This window comes from Heterodontus francisci, chromosome 8 (assembly GCF_036365525.1).
Source record: "Heterodontus francisci isolate sHetFra1 chromosome 8, sHetFra1.hap1, whole genome shotgun sequence".
NCBI classification, from domain to species: domain Eukaryota; kingdom Metazoa; phylum Chordata; class Chondrichthyes; order Heterodontiformes; family Heterodontidae; genus Heterodontus; species Heterodontus francisci.
Window position 1 is genome coordinate 78,091,357 of NC_090378.1, and position 18,601 is coordinate 78,109,957.

General features: G+C 42.0%; 1 protein-coding gene across 2 annotated transcripts in view; it reads right to left on the minus strand.

The window, feature by feature from the left end:
- The window catches only part of hmcn1 (hemicentin 1), a 740,737-nt gene that overhangs the window by 453,165 nt on the left and 268,971 nt on the right, over positions 1 to 18,601 (minus strand). For both annotated transcript variants that reach the window (XM_068037415.1, XM_068037414.1), the window contains exons 13-16: positions 17,587 to 17,714; positions 14,166 to 14,279; positions 8,918 to 9,076; positions 2,166 to 2,360 (exon numbers count right to left, since the gene is read on the minus strand). In XM_068037415.1, coding sequence (XP_067893516.1) covers positions 2,166 to 2,360; positions 8,918 to 9,076; positions 14,166 to 14,279; positions 17,587 to 17,714 — 596 coding nt within the window. The remainder of the gene's footprint in view (positions 1 to 2,165; positions 2,361 to 8,917; positions 9,077 to 14,165; positions 14,280 to 17,586; positions 17,715 to 18,601) is intronic.

An 18,601-nucleotide genomic window follows, 5' to 3' on the forward strand; every position in this document is an offset into this window, starting at 1 on the left:
TTCACATTGCTGGGTAGATGCCAGTGTTATGGCTGTACTGGAACAGCTTGGCTAGGGGTGCGGCAAGTTCTGGAGCACAGGTCTTCAGTACTATTGCCGGAATGCTGTCAGGGCCCATAGCCTTTGCCGTATCCAATGCCTTCAGTCGTTTCTTCATATCACGCGGAGTGAATCGAATTGGCTGAAATCTGGCATCTGTGATGCTGGGGACTTCAGGAGGAGACCAAGATGGATCATTAACTCGGCACTTCTAGCTGCAGGTTGTTACAAATGCTTCAGCCTTATCTTTTGCACTGATGTGCTGGGCTCCCCCATCATTGAGGATGGGGATATTTGTGGAGCCACTTCCTGCAGTTAGTTGTTTAATTGTCCACCACCAGTCACGGCTGGATGTGGCAGAACTGTAGAGCTTAGATCTGATACGTTGGTTTTAGGATCACTTAGCTCTGTCTATCATATGCTGCTTACGCAGTTTGGCATGCAAGTAGTCCTGTGTTGTAGCTTCACCAGGTTGACACCTCATTCTGAGGTATGCCTGGTGCTGCTCCTGGCATGCCCTCCTGCACTCTTCATTGAACTAGGGTTGGTCTTCTGGCTTGATGGTAATGGTAGAGTGGGGGATATGCCGGGCCATGAGGTTACAGATTGTAGTTGAGTACAATTCTGCTGCTGCTGATGGCTCACAGTGCCTCATGGATGCCCAGTTTGCATTGCTAGATCTGTTCAAAATCTATTCCATTTAGCACAGTGGTAGTGCCACACAACACGATGGACAGTATCCTCAATGTGAAGGTGGGAGTTTGTCTCCACAAGGACTGTGCGGTGGTCACTCCTACCAATACTGTCATGGACAGATGCATCTGCAGCAGGCAGCTTGGTGAGAACGAGGTCAAGTATGTTTTTCCCTCTTGTTGGTTCCCTCACCACCTGCCACATACTGGCTATGTCCTTTAGGACTCGTCCAGCTCAGTCAGTAGTGCTGTTACTGAGCCACTCTTGGTGATGGACATTAAAGTCCCCCACCCAGAGTACATTCTGTGCCCTTGCCACCCTCAGTACCTCCTCTAAGTGGTGATCAACATGGAGGATTACTGATTCATCAGCTGAGGGAGGGTTGTAGGTGGTAATCAGCAGGAGGTTTCCTTGCCCATGTTTGACTTTATTCAATGAGATATCATGGTGTCTGAAGCTGATGTTGAGGACTCCCAGGGCAAATCCCTCCCGACTGTATACCACGGTGCCACCATCTCTGCTGGATCTTTCCTGCCAGTGGGACACGACATACCCGGGGATGGTGATGACAGTCTAGGATATTGTCTGTAAGGTATAATTCCATGAGTATGTCTATGTCAGGTTGTTGCTTGACTAGTCTGTGGGACAGCTCTCCCAACTTTGGCACAAGCCCCCAGGTGTTAGTAAGGAGGACATTGCAGGTTCGACAGGACTGGGTTTGCCGTTGTCGTTTCCGGTGCCTAGGTCGATGTTATTGACTTCGTAGCAGTTAGATTCAACAGAGTGGCTTGCTAGGCCATTTCAGAGGGCAGTTAAGAGGCAACCACGTTGCTGTAGGTCTGGAGTCACATGTAGGCCAGATCAGGTAAGGACGGCAGATTTCCTTCCCTCAAGGACATTAGTGAACCAGATGGGTTTTTACAACAATCAACAATGGTTTCATGGCCATCATTAGAATAGCTATTCATTCCAGATTTATTAATTGAATTCAAATTCCACCTTCTGCTGTGGTGGGATTTGAACCCATGTCCCCAGAGAAATACCCTGACTCTCTGGGTTACTAGTCCAGTAACAACACCACTATGCCACCACGTCTGAAAGTTTATCACATTTAGGCTTGAACCTCTATTGACTCTTATGGAGCTTCAGCCAAATTTGATATAAAGGGACACCTGTAACAGTAAGGGTGGACTGTTTATCTGCCGATAATTCTGGCAAAAACATCAGTGTGAGTAAAAAAAATGGGTAATCCTATGTTGTACTTTTGCTGCCTTTTCCCTAAAATTGAGAAGAATTTCACCCTTAAAGTTTGTGAGACTGAAGTACTCAACCATTCAGACTTTCATTTCTGCATGTGTCTCTAGTTTATAAGTACAAATTTAATAGTATAGGGAATACTTGGAGGTAACACGTAACAGCTAAAAGTAACTCACTATTAAAGAAGAGACTTCCTGTTCTTAACTGAGTCACCCAGCTGACTCCTGTGTGTCTGGAGAAAATGGACTCCCCGTCCAGCCGCCACCACCTGATTCGTGCTTTGGGGTAACCATGTGCCTGGCAAGGTAGAGTCAAGTTTGAACCAATGTCCACTGAAACATCCAGCGGGGATTGTGAAAAAACAGGAGACGCTGTGGAAACAGATGAAACCTGTAAATGGTTGGACTTCATTAGTGTGGGACTGTTTACACACAAAAGAATCAATAGCATAATTAAAGGGGCACTATTATCCCATACCAGCCAGAAGAGATAAATGTATTTTTTGTTATGATGATATCACATGCAGGTGATGCAATAATGTCCTTCAATAAAATTGATTTTGTTTCATCTTGTGCTTGTAAGGAAATACTGGTGAATCTCCCTTGGCATTGCTCATAAATATGGGTGGTGTACATAAGAAATTGGAGCAGGAGTAGGACATTCTGCCCCTTTAGCCTGCTCCACCATTCAATAAGATCATGACTGATCTGATTGAGGCCTGAACTCCACTTTCCTGCTTGCCCCCTATAACCCTTGACTCCCTTTCCAATCAAAAATCTATCTAACTCAGCCTTGAATATATTCAATGAGCCAGCCTCCATTGCTTGCTGGGGAAGAGAATTCCAAAAACTAACAGTTCTCAGAGATGAAATTCCTCCTTTTCTCCATCTTAAATGGGAGACCCCTTAATTTGAAACTGTGTCCCCTAGTTCTAGATTCCCCCACGAGGGGAAAGATCCTCTCAGCATCTACCCTGTCAAGCCCCCCTCAGAATCTTATATGTTTAAATAAGATCATCTCTCAGTCTTCTAAACCCCAATGAGTATCGCCTCACCCTGCTCAGCCTTTCCTCATAAGACAAACTCCTTCATCCCAGGAATCAGCCTAGTGAATCTTCTCTGAACTGCTTCCAATGAAAGTATGTCCTTAAACAAAGTGACCAAAACTGTACACAGTACTCAAGGTGCGGTCTCACCAATGCCCTGTACAGTTGTAGCAAGGCTTCCTTACTTTTATCCCTTGCAATAAAGGCCAACATTCCATTACCTTCCTAATTACTTGCTGTACGTGCATGCTGACTTTTTGTCATTCATGCACAAGGACACCCAGGTCCCTCTGTGCCACAGCATTCTGTAGTCTCTCTCCATTTAAATAATATTTTGCTTTTCTTTTCTTCCCACCAAAGTGGACAACCTCACTCCATCTGCCAAATGTTTGCCCACTCACTCAACCTCTCTCTGTCCCTTTGCAGGCTCTTTGTATCCCCCTCACTACTTGCTTTCCTACCTATCTTCATATAGTCAGCAAATTTGGCTATAATACAATTGGCCTCTTCATCCAAGTCATCAATATAGATCATAAATATTTGAGGCCTGATCCTTGTGGCACTCCAGTTGTTACAGTTTGCCATCCTGAAAATGATCCATTTATCCCGACACTCTGTTCTTGTTAGTTAGTAAATCCTCTATCCATGTTAATATATCACCCCCAACACCATGAACTCTTATCTTGTGTAGTAACCTTTGATGTGGCACCTTATCAAATGCCTTTTGGAAATCCAAATACACTACATCTACTGCTTCCCCTTTATCTACCCTTCTTGTTACATTCTCAAAGAACTCTAATAAATTTGTCAAACACAATTTCCCTTTCACAAAACCATGTTGACTCTGCCTGATTGTATTGTTATTTTCTAGATGTCTTGCTGCTACCGCTTTAATAATGGATTCTAGCATTTTCCCAATGATCCACATTAGGCTAACTGGCCTACAGTTACCAGCTTTCAGTCTCCCTCCTTTCTTGAATAGAGGTGTTACATTTGCAGTTTTCCAATTCGCTGGGACCTTTCCAGAATCTGGAGAGTTTTGGAAGATTATAACCAATGCATCCATTATCTCTGCAGTCACTTCCTTTAAGACGCTTGGATGCAGGCCATTAGTTCCAGGGGACTTGTCAGCCTTTAGTCCCATTAGTATTCCCATTACTTTTTCTCTGGTGATAGTAATTGTTTTAAGTTCCTCCCTTTTACCTCCTCATTTTCTACTATTTTTGGGATGCTTTTTGTGTCTTCAACTGTAAAGACGTTACATAATACTTGTTCAAAGTCTCTGCCAGTTCCTTAATTTCCCATTATTAATTCCCCAGACTCACCCTCAAAGGAACCAATGCTCACTTTAGCTACTCTTTTGCTTTTTATATATTTGTAGAAGCTTTTATTGTCTCCTTTTATATTTCTTGCTAGTTTTCTCTCATACTCCAATTTCTTCCTCTTTATTTTCTTTTTTGGTTATCCTTTGCTGGTTTCTAAAATTTTCCCAACCTTCCGGCCTACCACTAATCTTCGCAGCATTTTACACCTATTCTTTCAATTTGATACTACCCTTAATTTTCTGAGGTTAGCCACAGTTGGTGTATCCTTCTGGTAGTCTTTCTTCATTTTTTTTTTATTCATTCATGGGATGTGGGTGTCGCTGACCAGCCAGCATTTATTGTCCATCCTTAATTGCCCTCGAGAAGGTGGTGGTGAGCTGCCTTCTTGAACCGCTGCAGTCCATGTGGGGTAGGTACACCCACAGTGCTGTTAGGAAGGGAGTTCCAGGATTTTGACCCAGTGACAGTGAAGGAACGGCGATATAGTTCCAAGTCAGGAAGGTGTGTGACTTGGAGGGGAACTTGCAGGTGGTGGTGTTCCCATGCATTTGCTGCCCTTGTCCTTCTACTTGGTAGAGGTCACGGGTTTGGAAAGTGCTGTCCAAGGAGCCTTGGTGCAATGCTGAAGTGCATCTTGTAGATAGTACACACTGCTGCCATTGTGCGTCGGTGATGGAGGGAGTAAAAGTTTGTAGATGGGGTGCCAATCAAGCGGGCTGCTTTGTCCTGGATGATGCCGAGCTTCTTGAGTGTTGTTGGAGCTGCACCCAGCCAGGCAAGTGGAGAGTATTCCATCACACTCCTGACTTGTGCCTTGTAGATGGTGGACAGGCTTTGGGGAGTCAGGAGGTGAGTTACTCGCCTCAGGTTTCCTAGCCTCTGACCTGCTCTTGTAGCCACGGTATTTATTTGGCTACTCCAGTTCAGTTTCTGGTCAATGGTAGCCCCTAGGATTCAGCGATGGTAATGCCGTTGAATGTCAAGGGGAGATGGTTAGATTCTCTCTTGTTGGAGTTGGTCATGGCACAAATATTACTTGCCACTTATCAGCCCAAACCTGGATATTGTCCAGGTCTTGCTGCATTTCTACACGGACTGCTTTAGTATCTGAGGAGTCACGAATGGTGCTGAACATTGTGCAATAATCAGCGAACATCCCCACTTCTGACCTTATGATTGAAGGAAGGTCATTGATGAAGCAGCTGAAGATGGTTGGGCCTAGGACACTACCCTGAGGAACTCCTGCAGTGATGTCCTGGAGCTCAGATGATTGACCTCCAACAACCACAACCATCTTCCTTTGCGCTAGGTATGACTCCCGCCAGTGGAGGGTTTTTCCCCCTGATTCCCATTGACCTCAGTTTTGCTAGGGCTCCTTGATGCCATACTCGGTCAAATGCTGCCTTGATGTCAAGAGCAGTCACTCTCACCTCACCTCTTGAGTTCAGCTCTTTTGTCCATGTTTGAACCAAGGCTGTAATGAGGTCAGGAGCTGAGTGGACCTGGCGGAACCGAAACTGAGCAAGTTATTGTTAAGCGAGTGCCACTTGATGGCACTGTTGATAACACCTTCCATCGCTTTACTGATGATTGAGAGTAGGCTGATGGGGTGGTAATTGGCCGGGTTGGACTTATCCTGCTTTTTGTGTACAGGACATACCTGGGCAATTTTCCACATTGCAGCGTAGATGCCAGTGTTGTAGCTGCACTGGAACAGCTTGGCTAGGGGCGCGGCAATTGAATATATCTTTGTTGAGAGTTATGAAATATCTCCTTAAATGTCTGCCACTGCTTCTCTACCATCTTACCTTTTAAGCTATTTCCCAGTCCACTTTAACCAATTCTGTCTTCATCTACTTGTAATTGTTTTAATTAAAGTTTAAGACACCTGTTATGGACCCACATTTCTCACTCTCAAATTGAATGTGACATTCTATCGTGTTATGATCGTTCTTGCCTAGAGGATCCTTTACTATGAGGCATTTCATTAATCCTGTTTCATTACATATCACCAGTTCCAAAATAGCCTGTTCCCTCATAGGTGCTAGAATGTATTGTTCTAAGAAACTATGCTGAATATACCCAATGAATTCATGATCCAGGCTACCTTTGCCAATTTGATGTGTCCAATTGATGTGAAGATTAAAATCACCCATGATTATTGCTGTACCTTTCTTGCAAGTCCCCATTATTTCTTGATGTATCCTCTGCCCTACTTTGTAGCTACTGGTAGGGGGCCTATAAACTGCTCCCACCAGTGACTTCTTTCCTCTGCTGTTGCTTATCTCTTCCCAAACTGATACTACATCTTGATCTTCCAAACCCCAAAATCATTTCTCACTATTGCATTGATCTCATCCTTTATTAACAGGGTTAACCCATCTACTTTTCCTTTCCTCCTGTCATTCCGAAATGTCAAATGCCCTTGAATATTTCGATCCCAGCCTTGGCAACCTTACAACTATGTGTCTGTAATGGATACCATATCTTACTCATTTATTTCTATTTGTGCTATCAATTCATCCAACTTGTTACGAATGCTGTGAGAATTCAGATAAAGAGCCTTTAATTCTGTCATCTTACCGTTTTCCCCTACTCTGACCTTATTTGCTGGTGCACTGTCATGTTTCTACGCTCTGTCCCTTCCTGTCACACTCTGATTCTCAAAACCTGTATCATTACTTTGCACTGTTTCCTTGTCCTTTCTCTAACTTTCCATATTTCCCATCATGTGAATCCTCACCCCCACTATTTAGTTTAAAGCCCCTCTATCGCCCTTTTTATACGATTTGCCAGGACACTGGTCCCTGTGCAGTTCAGGTAAAAGTCGTCCCATCAGTACAGCCTCCTTTTTCCTCAGTACTGGTGCCAGTGCCCCATGAATTGAAACCCACTTCTCCCACACCAATCTTTGAGACACACATTCAACCCTCTGATCTTATTTACCCTACGCCAATTTGCTTGTGGCTCAGGTAGTAATCCAGAGACTATTATCTTTATGGTTCTGCTTTTTAATTTAGCCCCTGGCTGCTGATACTCCCTCAGCAGAACCTCTTTCTTAGTCCTACCTATGTTGTTGGTACCCAGGTGGACAACGACAACTGTATCCTTCCCCTTCCACTCCAAGTTCCTCTCCAGCCCCGAGGCGATGTCCTTAACCCTGGCACTGGCTAGGCAACACAGTCTTCGGGACTCACTCTCTCGGCTGCAGAGAACCGTATCTATCCCACTAACTATACCATCCCCTACTATAACTACATTCCTTTTAACTCCCCACAGTTGAATGGCCCCCTGCACCACGGTGCTATGGTCAGTTTGCTCATCCTCCCTGCTGCCCCTGCTCTCATCCACACAAGTTGCAAGAACCTCGAACCAGTTGGACAAATGCAAGAGCTATGTCTCTTCCAGTGCAACCTTCTGGATCCCCGTACCTGCATCAATCATAGTCACCCCATCCTGTCCCTGACCACAGACCAAATCTGAAGTACCTAGCCGAAGGAGTTTGACTCTCTCCTTGAACAAAGTGTCCAGATAACTTTTCCCCTCCCTGATGCATCGTAGTGTCCAAAGCTCAGACTCCAACTCATCATCTCTGAGCTGAAATTCCTCAAGCTGCAGACACTTACTGCAGATGTGATTGCTGTGAATCACACAGGTGTCCACCAACTTCTACATGCTACAGCTGCAACACATCACCTGCCCTGCCATCTTTACTGTGTTTTATTTAACAAATTAGGTTTAGAAATGGGAAGGATAATCTTTGTTGGGCCATATGACCTTTTCTCATTCTTGTATCTTCTTTTGCAACTAGTAGTTCCCCCATGGCTATGTTCATTAGTAGTTTAAGCGATCTGGAACAAAGTTTTGATTTTTAGCTGCTAACCTGGCCTGTTGCTTTAATGTTACTACTCCAATTAGGCAATTCCGGCATAACCAGGGTCCATGCCTAATTTGGAAATCGGCCTTTCTGCCCTCTCTAGACCTAGTAATTTTAAGGCCTCCATTTTTTAAATTGGTGAATGCAAATATTCCTATTGTCCTTAGTATATTCAAATGTTAGTCTGTTAATAGCAACATTTACAGCACATTTTTTTCATGCAAGTATCCTTAATCTCAATATACAATTTAACTTGTAAAACTGTGGTGGTTGTAGAATTTAATTTATTTCCAGAAGTAAAATTGTATTTTTTTTTTTAAATTGGACAAGTTTTTAAAAATTGGGCAAGATTTTCAAAAACTGTGCAACTTCTATGCAGTTGTGGAAAAATATTCTTTGGGAATGTGGAATATTTGTAAAATTTCAGGATTGATTCCTTCATTGTTTTCACAAAAATTGAACATACTAGATTGAATATCATAGGAGCCCTGTGCAAGCAAGCTGTGGAAAGGTTATTCTTGGGTGATGGATGGAAAGAAATGGTTCTCAGGAAATAATCTTTGAAAATCTAAAACAGTACAGGTGAAAGGTTATATGAGGAAGAAAACACCATTACAAAGCAGCATGGCAGCAACCAAAATCTCAATAAAAGTAAATAATGAATTTGTTATAGAAACCTACAACCAACATCCAATGTGACCTGACCAGATGCTCTTCCTGCATCATTTATGGCCACACAGGTATAGTCTCCAGCATCGAGATCCTGGGTTCCCTGAATTTTCAGAATACCTTGACGAGTATCAATGCTCAGAAAATTGGAAGGACTCAGCTCAAGATCACCTGAAGTCACAGAAAATGTATGTTAAAAAACTAGGAACAAGTAAATATGCAATGGGCAGAGAAATATCACCCACTATCTTCAACCTTTTTTGAGCATAATGATGCAATTGTGTCATTAGCATTTTGCATGTTCTTACCTGGACAGAGGAGTCTCTTTTCTCAAGGAACTAGCAAACTCCATCTGTTGTATGGTTAATATGTCTCCCACTGGTTAAATCAGTGCTGAGAGTTATTGGCGAGTTTACAGCATGCTTGTCCATCCTTGCAGCTAGAGCAGGCTAAAAGGACGAGAATGGCATGCCTGGGCTACAGGAGTCTACACTAGCTTTTGTCAAGTTTCCTTGGACAAATGAATGCAACATTTGGGCAATAAATGCTTGGCCAACATTTGCTCACTTTCTTTTAGCTGGCAAGCAAATCTGTCAAAACTGCCACTAATAAGAACTGTCTTTTTTCTTACAAGAACATACAAAAACAATTTTCAAAAATGTGTTATAATTCATAAAGAAAATCCTCAAATTTATGAAAAAGGTAGGAGATAATAATAAAGGCATTAATTGTGGGAAATTTCTGCTGTGTAAATCAAAAAATCTTAAATCACAGAGATTGTGATCTTATGATCATGAAAGGGTTGCATATCTTTGACTGGTGACTGACAAGAGCCAGACATGTATTGTTGCAGAGAGGGGAAGATGTGAGGCTGCGAGGTGTGTTTTTCAATCAAGCTGTTCCTGGGTAGTTTTATTGGATATAGATGTTTGTACAGAGGCAGCCACATGGTGCAGCGTAATAGTGCACTAAAGCACTAACCCAATGCACCATGATGGGTTGGAGGCAAGTTCAGACAATTCATAATTTCCAACACAATGGGAATCGATGTCTGGAAAGCCAATTGGAGATGCAGTGAACTCAGGGATAATCAGTTGGTCAATCATTAACCACTGGCCATTCCTGATGGCTGGTTGCTAAAAGTATCGCAGAACTTCATCTGCCAGTAAACTCATCTGGGGATCATGCTTGAGATGGGTAAGACATAAAATAGGTCGGTACTTATTTAAGTGTTATTGGCAAATGGCTGCATTAAATGAGATGATCAAAGTGACAGGAAGTGGCTTGTGCAGTGTTCCAGGGATTATTGCTGGAACTTTTGTTGTGTATGAATTATTTGGAAGTGGGCACAGAATTTTGCTGATGACACCAAGGTAAGAGGGATTTGTAAACAATGAAGAGAAGGCTCATCAGCTGCAAATCAGGAAGCTGTGCTGAAAAATGGCAAATGAAATTTAATATCAACAAGTGCAAAGGCACGAGACTAGGAAAACAGAATAAACATTAGGTCTGTAAACAGTCTATAGAATTCAGCACAAGAAAATTATTTGAGGTAATTCATAGATAGATCATTAAAGTTATCCATGCAGTGTGAAGCAGCATTAAATAAAGCAAAAAGGGAGTAGGTTGCATAGTGCATGGAATGGAATACAAATCAGAAGACATGATCCTGGAATCCACACAGGACATCAATTCATCCCTATCTGCAGTACTGTGTGCAGCCGGGTCACCATGGTAGTGGAAACATTGCAGCAGAGAGAGATCGATCTGATATCTGGCATTGGAAAACTGAGCTCCAAAGGATGACCGCAAAAGCTGGGCTTGATTTTATGCACGCACCCGGAAAAATATAGTGGGCCACATGTGCGGTCCGTGCGCCGCCATGCCACCGCAACCTTCCTTGCGGTGGCCCACAATAATATGCTGGTTGGGCCACCCCCTACCCCAATCACGTGGAGGGGGCGGGCTCTCTGACGCTGGCAATGGCATCAGCCGCCTGTGTGCAGGCACTGGCGCCTTTTCTTAAAGCCCTGCCGGCTAATTAAAAATTTTTAAGTACCCCCGCCACCCCCCCCCCCCACCCCCCGCCTGCACTGTACTGATTAAAAATCTGTTGCCACTTTCCCACCCCCCAATAACAATAAAATTCATTATTTGCCTTCTCCCCTCACCTCTAACGCACTTACCTTCCTCACTTGACCTTCCCCCTCCCCCAAGCTGAACAAAGTGCACAGGTCACACATTCTAACCATCCCCTACACTAATGATGTAAATTTGACCCCGTTCCCCCCACCCCGCAACCACACTAAAAATCTTAAGTTCCCCCTTTCCCGCCACTGCGACACCTGCTTTCCCCGGATGGGAAAGTGAAGGTGTGTAAGTGCCGGCTGCCACTCAGAAGATCGCTGCCCGACGGTAAGATTGGAATCAATTTTATTCAAACTTATTCAGATTTATTTTTTGATTTTATTATTTTATTCAAATTTTATGCATTCTGCTGATTTGAATATTTTAATCTTGGTCCCGTCGCCACGGAGCTTCGCTGCCACCGGGAAGATCGGGCCCGGCCCTCCAGGCATTGGGCTCCGTGGCGGGCCGCTGCCGGAACAATCCTCCAGCCACCACCCACCAGCACCCCCCCCACTCACCCCTGCCATGGAGCCTGATGTGGGGAGCTTTGTAAAATTCCAGCCGCCAATTCTGTTAATATCAAAGACTGAAGATTTTATTGACATATTCAACATTCTTAAGGCCATTCACTGAGCAAGCTTTTTGGCGTGGTCTGGAAAACACCGACAAGGGAGGGAAGGGCACTAATTGAAGCTCAGAAGAGGGAAGGTGAATGGACAGAGCAGATATTATGTTCAAGTTGAGTTGGATAGGTCTCTGATGAGAAAATCAATCAAGGGATATAGTTAGTGAACAATATATTCTGCTTTTGAACTCTGGGGCCAGTCAGATGGACCAGAATGATCTGTTCCAGTCCTGTACATTCCTAAGTTTCTATGTAATAACTCCCAAAGTAGCTCTATAAAATCCAAACTCCAGATTCATTAATGGAACAAAATGTAGTTTGGGCCTTTCAACACCATTGTATATCTACAACTTAGGACATTCAAACCTGCTACTATCGGCATGCTGATTTCTCTTTTACTCTGTTCTAGGGCTTTAAAGTTGATATACAACCAGGTTATATTTAAAAAAACAGAGTTTTCACAATTAGTTTTTAAGTGTACCCTAAGCATGTGTTTTCTGTAGATTTTCTTACTAGCTCTCGCTCTTGGCACATCACAGACTGACTACCCTCTTTGTACTCATAAATCTAGCAGATTTATTTTCTCAAATTCAGACTAGTGGAAATGCCAGATAGAAGTGCCAGTGGGACTTTAAACATGTTGATTACACAGTCCACTTTTTGATTAGTCCAGAATAACAAAAACTCCACACATTTCAGATATCCTGTTCCAACTTTGCTGAATGATCACTCAAATGAAAATTTAGTCATCAGCATTAGCCCTTTTAAAAATAGTTTATTCTCATACGAGTGTAACAGTTCTTAAGTTTTTCTTATAAATAATAATTTGCAGAAGCTTAAGTACTTAAACAAGATGGACCATCAAACAATTTATAATATTGATATATGATTTGCTCAGTTACTTAAATAATTAATTATATTTTCATATTATACTGAATGGTAGGTTGTGCCAGTGAAAAATGGTCTCTGGCAATACCAATGGGTTTCCTTCTACTGTAGTTTAACAAAGTTTTTTAGGAAGCTAATGGATGGTTCAAGTAGTTGACTGCCACTGTGAAGTCAGAATATGATGTCTTGGAATTCCCTTTCACTTCAGCACGAGAAGTCAAACTTATTCTATTCTCACCAAATGCTGTATCTATGTGGGTACAGATGCATTTTATCTCTTGCTGGGGAAATCAGAGAATGGTACAGCACAGAAGGAGACCATTCAGGCCATTGAATCTGCACCAGCTCTTTCGAAGAGCAATCTAATTAGTCCCATTTCCCCTTTCTTTCCCCATACCTCTGCAGTTTTTTTTCTCCTTAAAGTATTTATCTAATTCCCTTTTGCAGGTTACTATTAAATCTGTATCCACCACCCTATCAGGTGGCACATTCCAAATCCTAACCATTCATTGCATAAAGAAACTGTTCCTCATGTCGCTTCTGTTTTTTTTGTGAATCACCTTAAATCTATGCCCACTGGTTATCGACCCTTCAGCCATTGGAAATAGTTTCCCTTTAATTACTCTGTCCAAACCCTTCATGATTTTAAACACCTATATCAAATCTCCCCTTAGCCTTTTCTGCAGTAAGAACAACGCTGCTTCTCTAGTCTATCCACATAAGTATGATTTTTCATTTAACTGGAACAAACACAATTCATACTGTCGAGGTTATATCATCTGACATCCAGTTGCATTGACAACAGCTGTGGCATCTATGACCCAGAGCACACGACCCTTCCAACTAACGGGGATGTGCAGTAGCAGGCAGCACCCATACAGTGGAAAATGGGAAACCATTAGCTTATAATACAATAAAATAAAAGCAAAATACTGCGGGTGCTGGAAATATGAAATAAAAACGAGAAATGCTGGAACCACTCAGCAGGTCTGGCAGCATCTGTGGAAAGAGAAGCAGAGTTAACGTTTCGGGTCAGTGACCCTTCTTCCGAAGTTCCGAAATTTAAATTTGCATAGTTTATCAGTGAAGTTCTCTCCTCACATCTATTCGCTGAATGATTGCATAAGCAAAATGTAGAAACACCTACAAATGATGTAAATAGCAAAGATTAAGTTGCAGTTCCCTCATAAGTTTAGAGTCATTTTTGGTCAATCATTACTTGCTTCCTTACAGAAGATTATCTATCTATACTTGTAGGCAATTAATACAACCAGTGTGTATTTTATTTTAGGACAATGTTGACATATGAAAATAGACTGATCCAATGGACTGATATTGCACAGGGCCTTTGATTTAGTGTCATAAGTGTACATCAAATTAAATCAAAGGTACTAAGAAAAAGTCAAGAACAAAGTATGCATTACTGAAAGTACTTGAAGATCATCAAAATCCCCAAAGCTCTTATTTTCAGACGGATAAATAATTACCACACGTTGTTTCCTGACTTATAATGACACTTGTAACAGCAGTTCAAGCAGCTCTCAAGTGCACACTTCTAACTAGTTTTTCTGAAGTGCATAATCTCATAGGACATTTCAGTTCGGCTGTTCCTCTCACCTTTGAACCATTTGACCTCTGGCTCTGGAACACCAGTGGTTCTGCATTCCAGAAGTGAAGTGTCACCAAGGCCAATTAGTATTTCCTTTTGGGTAACAGTGACCTTTGGAGCCTCTGAGGAAAAGAAAAATGACAAATTACAATGCCTACATGCACATCTTTCAGAACATAAAATGAAAACCATCCCTTTTTCCCCTCTATCAAATTGTTTTTACTGGCATAGATCTGTACTTACTCTTGAACAAAAATAGCACAAGGACAAGATCATTGTGTAATTTAGTCCCCATTGTTCTCTTTGATATTCCATAAGTTATTTTATTTGAATCTCAGCATGAATAACTGTTCATATTGATTGGTATTTTTAAATTAAAAATACACAAACTAACTCTAAATTTGAAATGAGAACTGGAAGTCCAGAATTGAATTTTCCCCATCATAGGGTTGAATACTTTTGGGGACATCTTTTTGACATCTTGAGAATAAAACTAAAAATATGATATAAAACAAGGATTTGTTGCAATTTTTTGCCTAAAATAGCTACGAATACTGGAGGCCTGAAGTAAAAACTGGAAATGCTCAACAAGCCTACAAACATCTGAAAGAGAAAGATAGCGTTTCAGGTGAGATTGTTCATTCGAATTCAAAATGTTGACCTATGTTTATTTTTTTCAGATCCTGACAGACCCACTATGCATTTCCACCATTTTATGTAGTTTTTTTTCTTTCCCCATGTACTTTTTCCACCTCTTTAGCCCATGTAAATCAGCACCCTCTGAAATCAGTAGGAGGCTTGGAACAATTTTGAAGTAACAGCAGTTGGAACTTGTTGTTGACTGGTCCAATCAGCATTCCTTAGAAAGACTACTGCAGACCACTCAATAACAGATCAAAAAATTAAGATCTGAATATAACTTTTGTTGGGTTGGAAAGGAGCAGTAATACTCCTTCCAGGCTCCCATCCAACCAGGGAGCTGCTCAAATTGCATGAATATCTTGCTGACAGAATGGTAATGAAAATTAGTTGGGCACTCGTTAGTGTCAGCGGGTGGATGTCCTGAATGCTCTGCCAACTGTGCGCTCAATGTCTGCTGTGACCGGAAATCTAACTGCATATTACACAGCATATCCTATTTACTTATAACATTCAGTGAAATAAAAGCTTGTATTCTCACAATGAGTCATATGTCTCATGATACTTTCCTATAATTCACCTAGTACATCTACAACTTAATTTTCACAATCACATAATTGACATCAGGAAACTGCTCAATTACACTACCAGTCTTTGTGAAATAGTGCGTGCTTTTACGTTATATAGAAAACTAACCTTGCCATAACTGCCAGGTAGTAACATATCTCATGGTTCCAATAAATAGATAAATTGTTCAAGTATCATTCTCACGGTGTACGACACATTCATGGTTTATGGAACACACCTGAATCCCTCATCAATCTATTGATCTTCTCAACCAGTACATAAAGCTAACCAGTTTTCCGAATACATACATCGGAATTTGAACCTTAATGAATGATACCAGAGGAGAAGGAATTAACACTTGTCACCTAATATGTTCTTTGGGGACATTGAGTGGCTTCTTTCAGAAGAGAAAGTGGTTCAGATGTCTACATAGTCAAGCAGATCTTATGTAATTTTCCAGTATCACATTTGCAACAATAATGGGCTTGAATTTGCTGGAACGGTGCGAGGCGTGACTTACGCCGTTAATTGGACATTTGCACTCTCCATTCTTCTTGCACTATACTTAGGTTGAAAATTGCCAATCTGGCTATGGTACTGTGAGTTCAATGATGAGTTAAGGACCTTGTTCACAGTGCAGTCGATGGCTTATCATGGCTGTTGAAGAACAGATGCCATAAACTCAGACTGAGGCTTGGCACTCATTGGTAAATGAGCTGCAACATCTGAAATCAACTTAAAACATTTAAAATGTTGCAAGAAGTATTTTCTAGTGTCTGCACATCATCTTTTCTACAGGCATGTCACAAAAAAGGATGTGAAGAAAAGGTTGCAGAATTTTGGAGATGAAGACCTGCATGCATTATTAGATGAGGTCCACATCAGCAAGACTGCTGTTGGTTATTGGGGACTCCAAGGGAGAGTACTCCATTCAAAGTGAGCCAGGAGGCATGGAGGGAGGTGACCAAAGCACTGAGAAATATTGTGGAATTTGATGACCCTGTCTCTTTGCTCTGCTGAGGATTTGGTGTATTTAATGAAGTCAGGTGCCCTGCAGAAGAGGGCATCCATCATCTGTTGAACACAAGTCCTCACAGCTCCTTGGCTGATGTTACAATTTCCAAAACGTCTTCTGCAAGAACCAGAGCCATTGAAATTGAGGTTTGGCATCACCATATGGTGAGTTTGGTTCAGTCGCCAGACTTGGTGCCTCAAGTGCCACACCTCCTCCCTCTGCTCTTCCTTCAGGTCTTTCATGATAATCAAAAATAGAGGAATGGCCCATGGATAGGACATTGCAATGCTTTTGCCTTCTTAACACATAGAAAGAGGTGGTGGGGAGGTGGTGGTCCTGAAAAGAACTGCCTTCAGACACTAACAGGACTCTGGCTGGAAAAACAGGCAAGGAAAGACTGCCAAAGCTGAGAAAATAAGATTTAAAAAAACACAGAACAATTTCCAACCTGCCAGGGTGAAGCTCCACAGTTTTAAAGGGCTCTTTGTTGGTCTCCCAGAGGTAAGAGTCATGAAACACATCAATCCCAGGTCATGCACGCCATTATCTTTAAGTTTAAGTGCCTATGGCATTAATCCAACAAATTGGCGAATGCGATTTACTGCACTGGAGGGGCGAGTACTGAAAATAAACTTCTTTCAGTTTAGACAAGGGTATTGACCCAATGGTGCTAATGTCCCAGAAAATTATGGGGCAATGCAATTAATGACATAACTCACTTACTCCATTATTTCTTGGAACTTTTGTGTTTAAATACTGGTACACATATTTAATGCCTCATTACAATGGTGCAAGTTTCCAGCAAATTCAGGCGAATAGTTTCTGTGATACCGACTTTTCCTTCCGTTAGTCAGAGCTCCCTCATTATTTCTCAAATAAGAGACAGTACTGGATTTTAATGCAGCTTGGTGAATTTGCTAATGATGACCTAAGCCCCTCGTATTTGGCTATATGACCCAACTAGAACCTTTTATTTGCACGGCAGCCTGCAACACATCCTATTCCATCTGTAATCCTATGTATAACGGTAAATTCTGCATTCCCAGTTTGAAGCCACCCTCAGAGGGAATTTGCATCCAAGTTAGATCCAATTTGTTAATCCATTTTCTGTTCAAACATGACTCCCTGCTGGGTGCATAGGATGAGAGAGTTTACTTTTTAACTCTTTACATTGTTATACACAGAAATACAAGGACTTTTGCACTAACCTATGTAGGTGAGAATGGATGCTTCTCTGTCTGTCCCTGCAGGGTTACTGGCCAGGCAGGTATAAACTCCAGAATCCTTCTGGGAAGCATGTCTAATAATTAGACTTCCACCTTTACTTAGCATATGCCTTTAAAATAGAAAATACAGTGAGACACCTTAGACATGTATTTGTTATAATATGTTACTATTGAAGGTTGTAAACTTTTAATATAGACCAACTGCAAATAACTAAATAATTCTTTAATAAACCAATGAGCAGTCCATTATATCCTTTTATAATTCTCAGTTTTTGCCTTCTGAAGGTACTGATGCATGCTGAACCATGGTTCCATTGATGCTGTTCCATATGATCTGGTTCCAACTGGCCCTTATTCATCTGTTATCCCAGATATTGAATGTCAGAAGCCAGTTTACTTTGAGAGTTGGGGGGTGGGGTGGTGGTGGTGAGAGGGAGGGTGGTGGTGGCGTGTATCATTACAGCTGACTTTGTTTCTGTTGGCACCCAACATTCTCATATACATATATGCTTTCCAGAATGAAGATCAATCGTGAGTAACTCCATTGGCTCATTTCCTCCTCTGTAGACCCAAGGAAGCGGTGTTTAATTGTAGGACCAAATTTCTGCCACAGGGAGAATCAGCTACCTCAGCACAGACTAAAAGTTCAACTGGGGACATGTCTGGTCTCTATGGTTTAGTATCCGATTGGGCAGGGTCCTTACCCACTAACTTGGGATGTTAACGAATCTCGTCTTCCTGGTTTGCATAGATGCATACTGTAGAAGCTGGGAGGCCACACATCAGTTTAAATCCATGTTCCCATTAATTTGTTTATATTTCAAGTTTCAGATACTAACATATCCAGGGAGGCTGAATTTCGTTCTATTGTCGGAGGCAGGTTCGTTAGTGTGGGGGGACGGAAAATCAGCGCAGAGCCGTCTGCCATGGAACTTGGCACCGTAACGCTGTTTGCCGATTTTGTTGGAGGCGGCGAAGTACCATGGCGGCACTGATG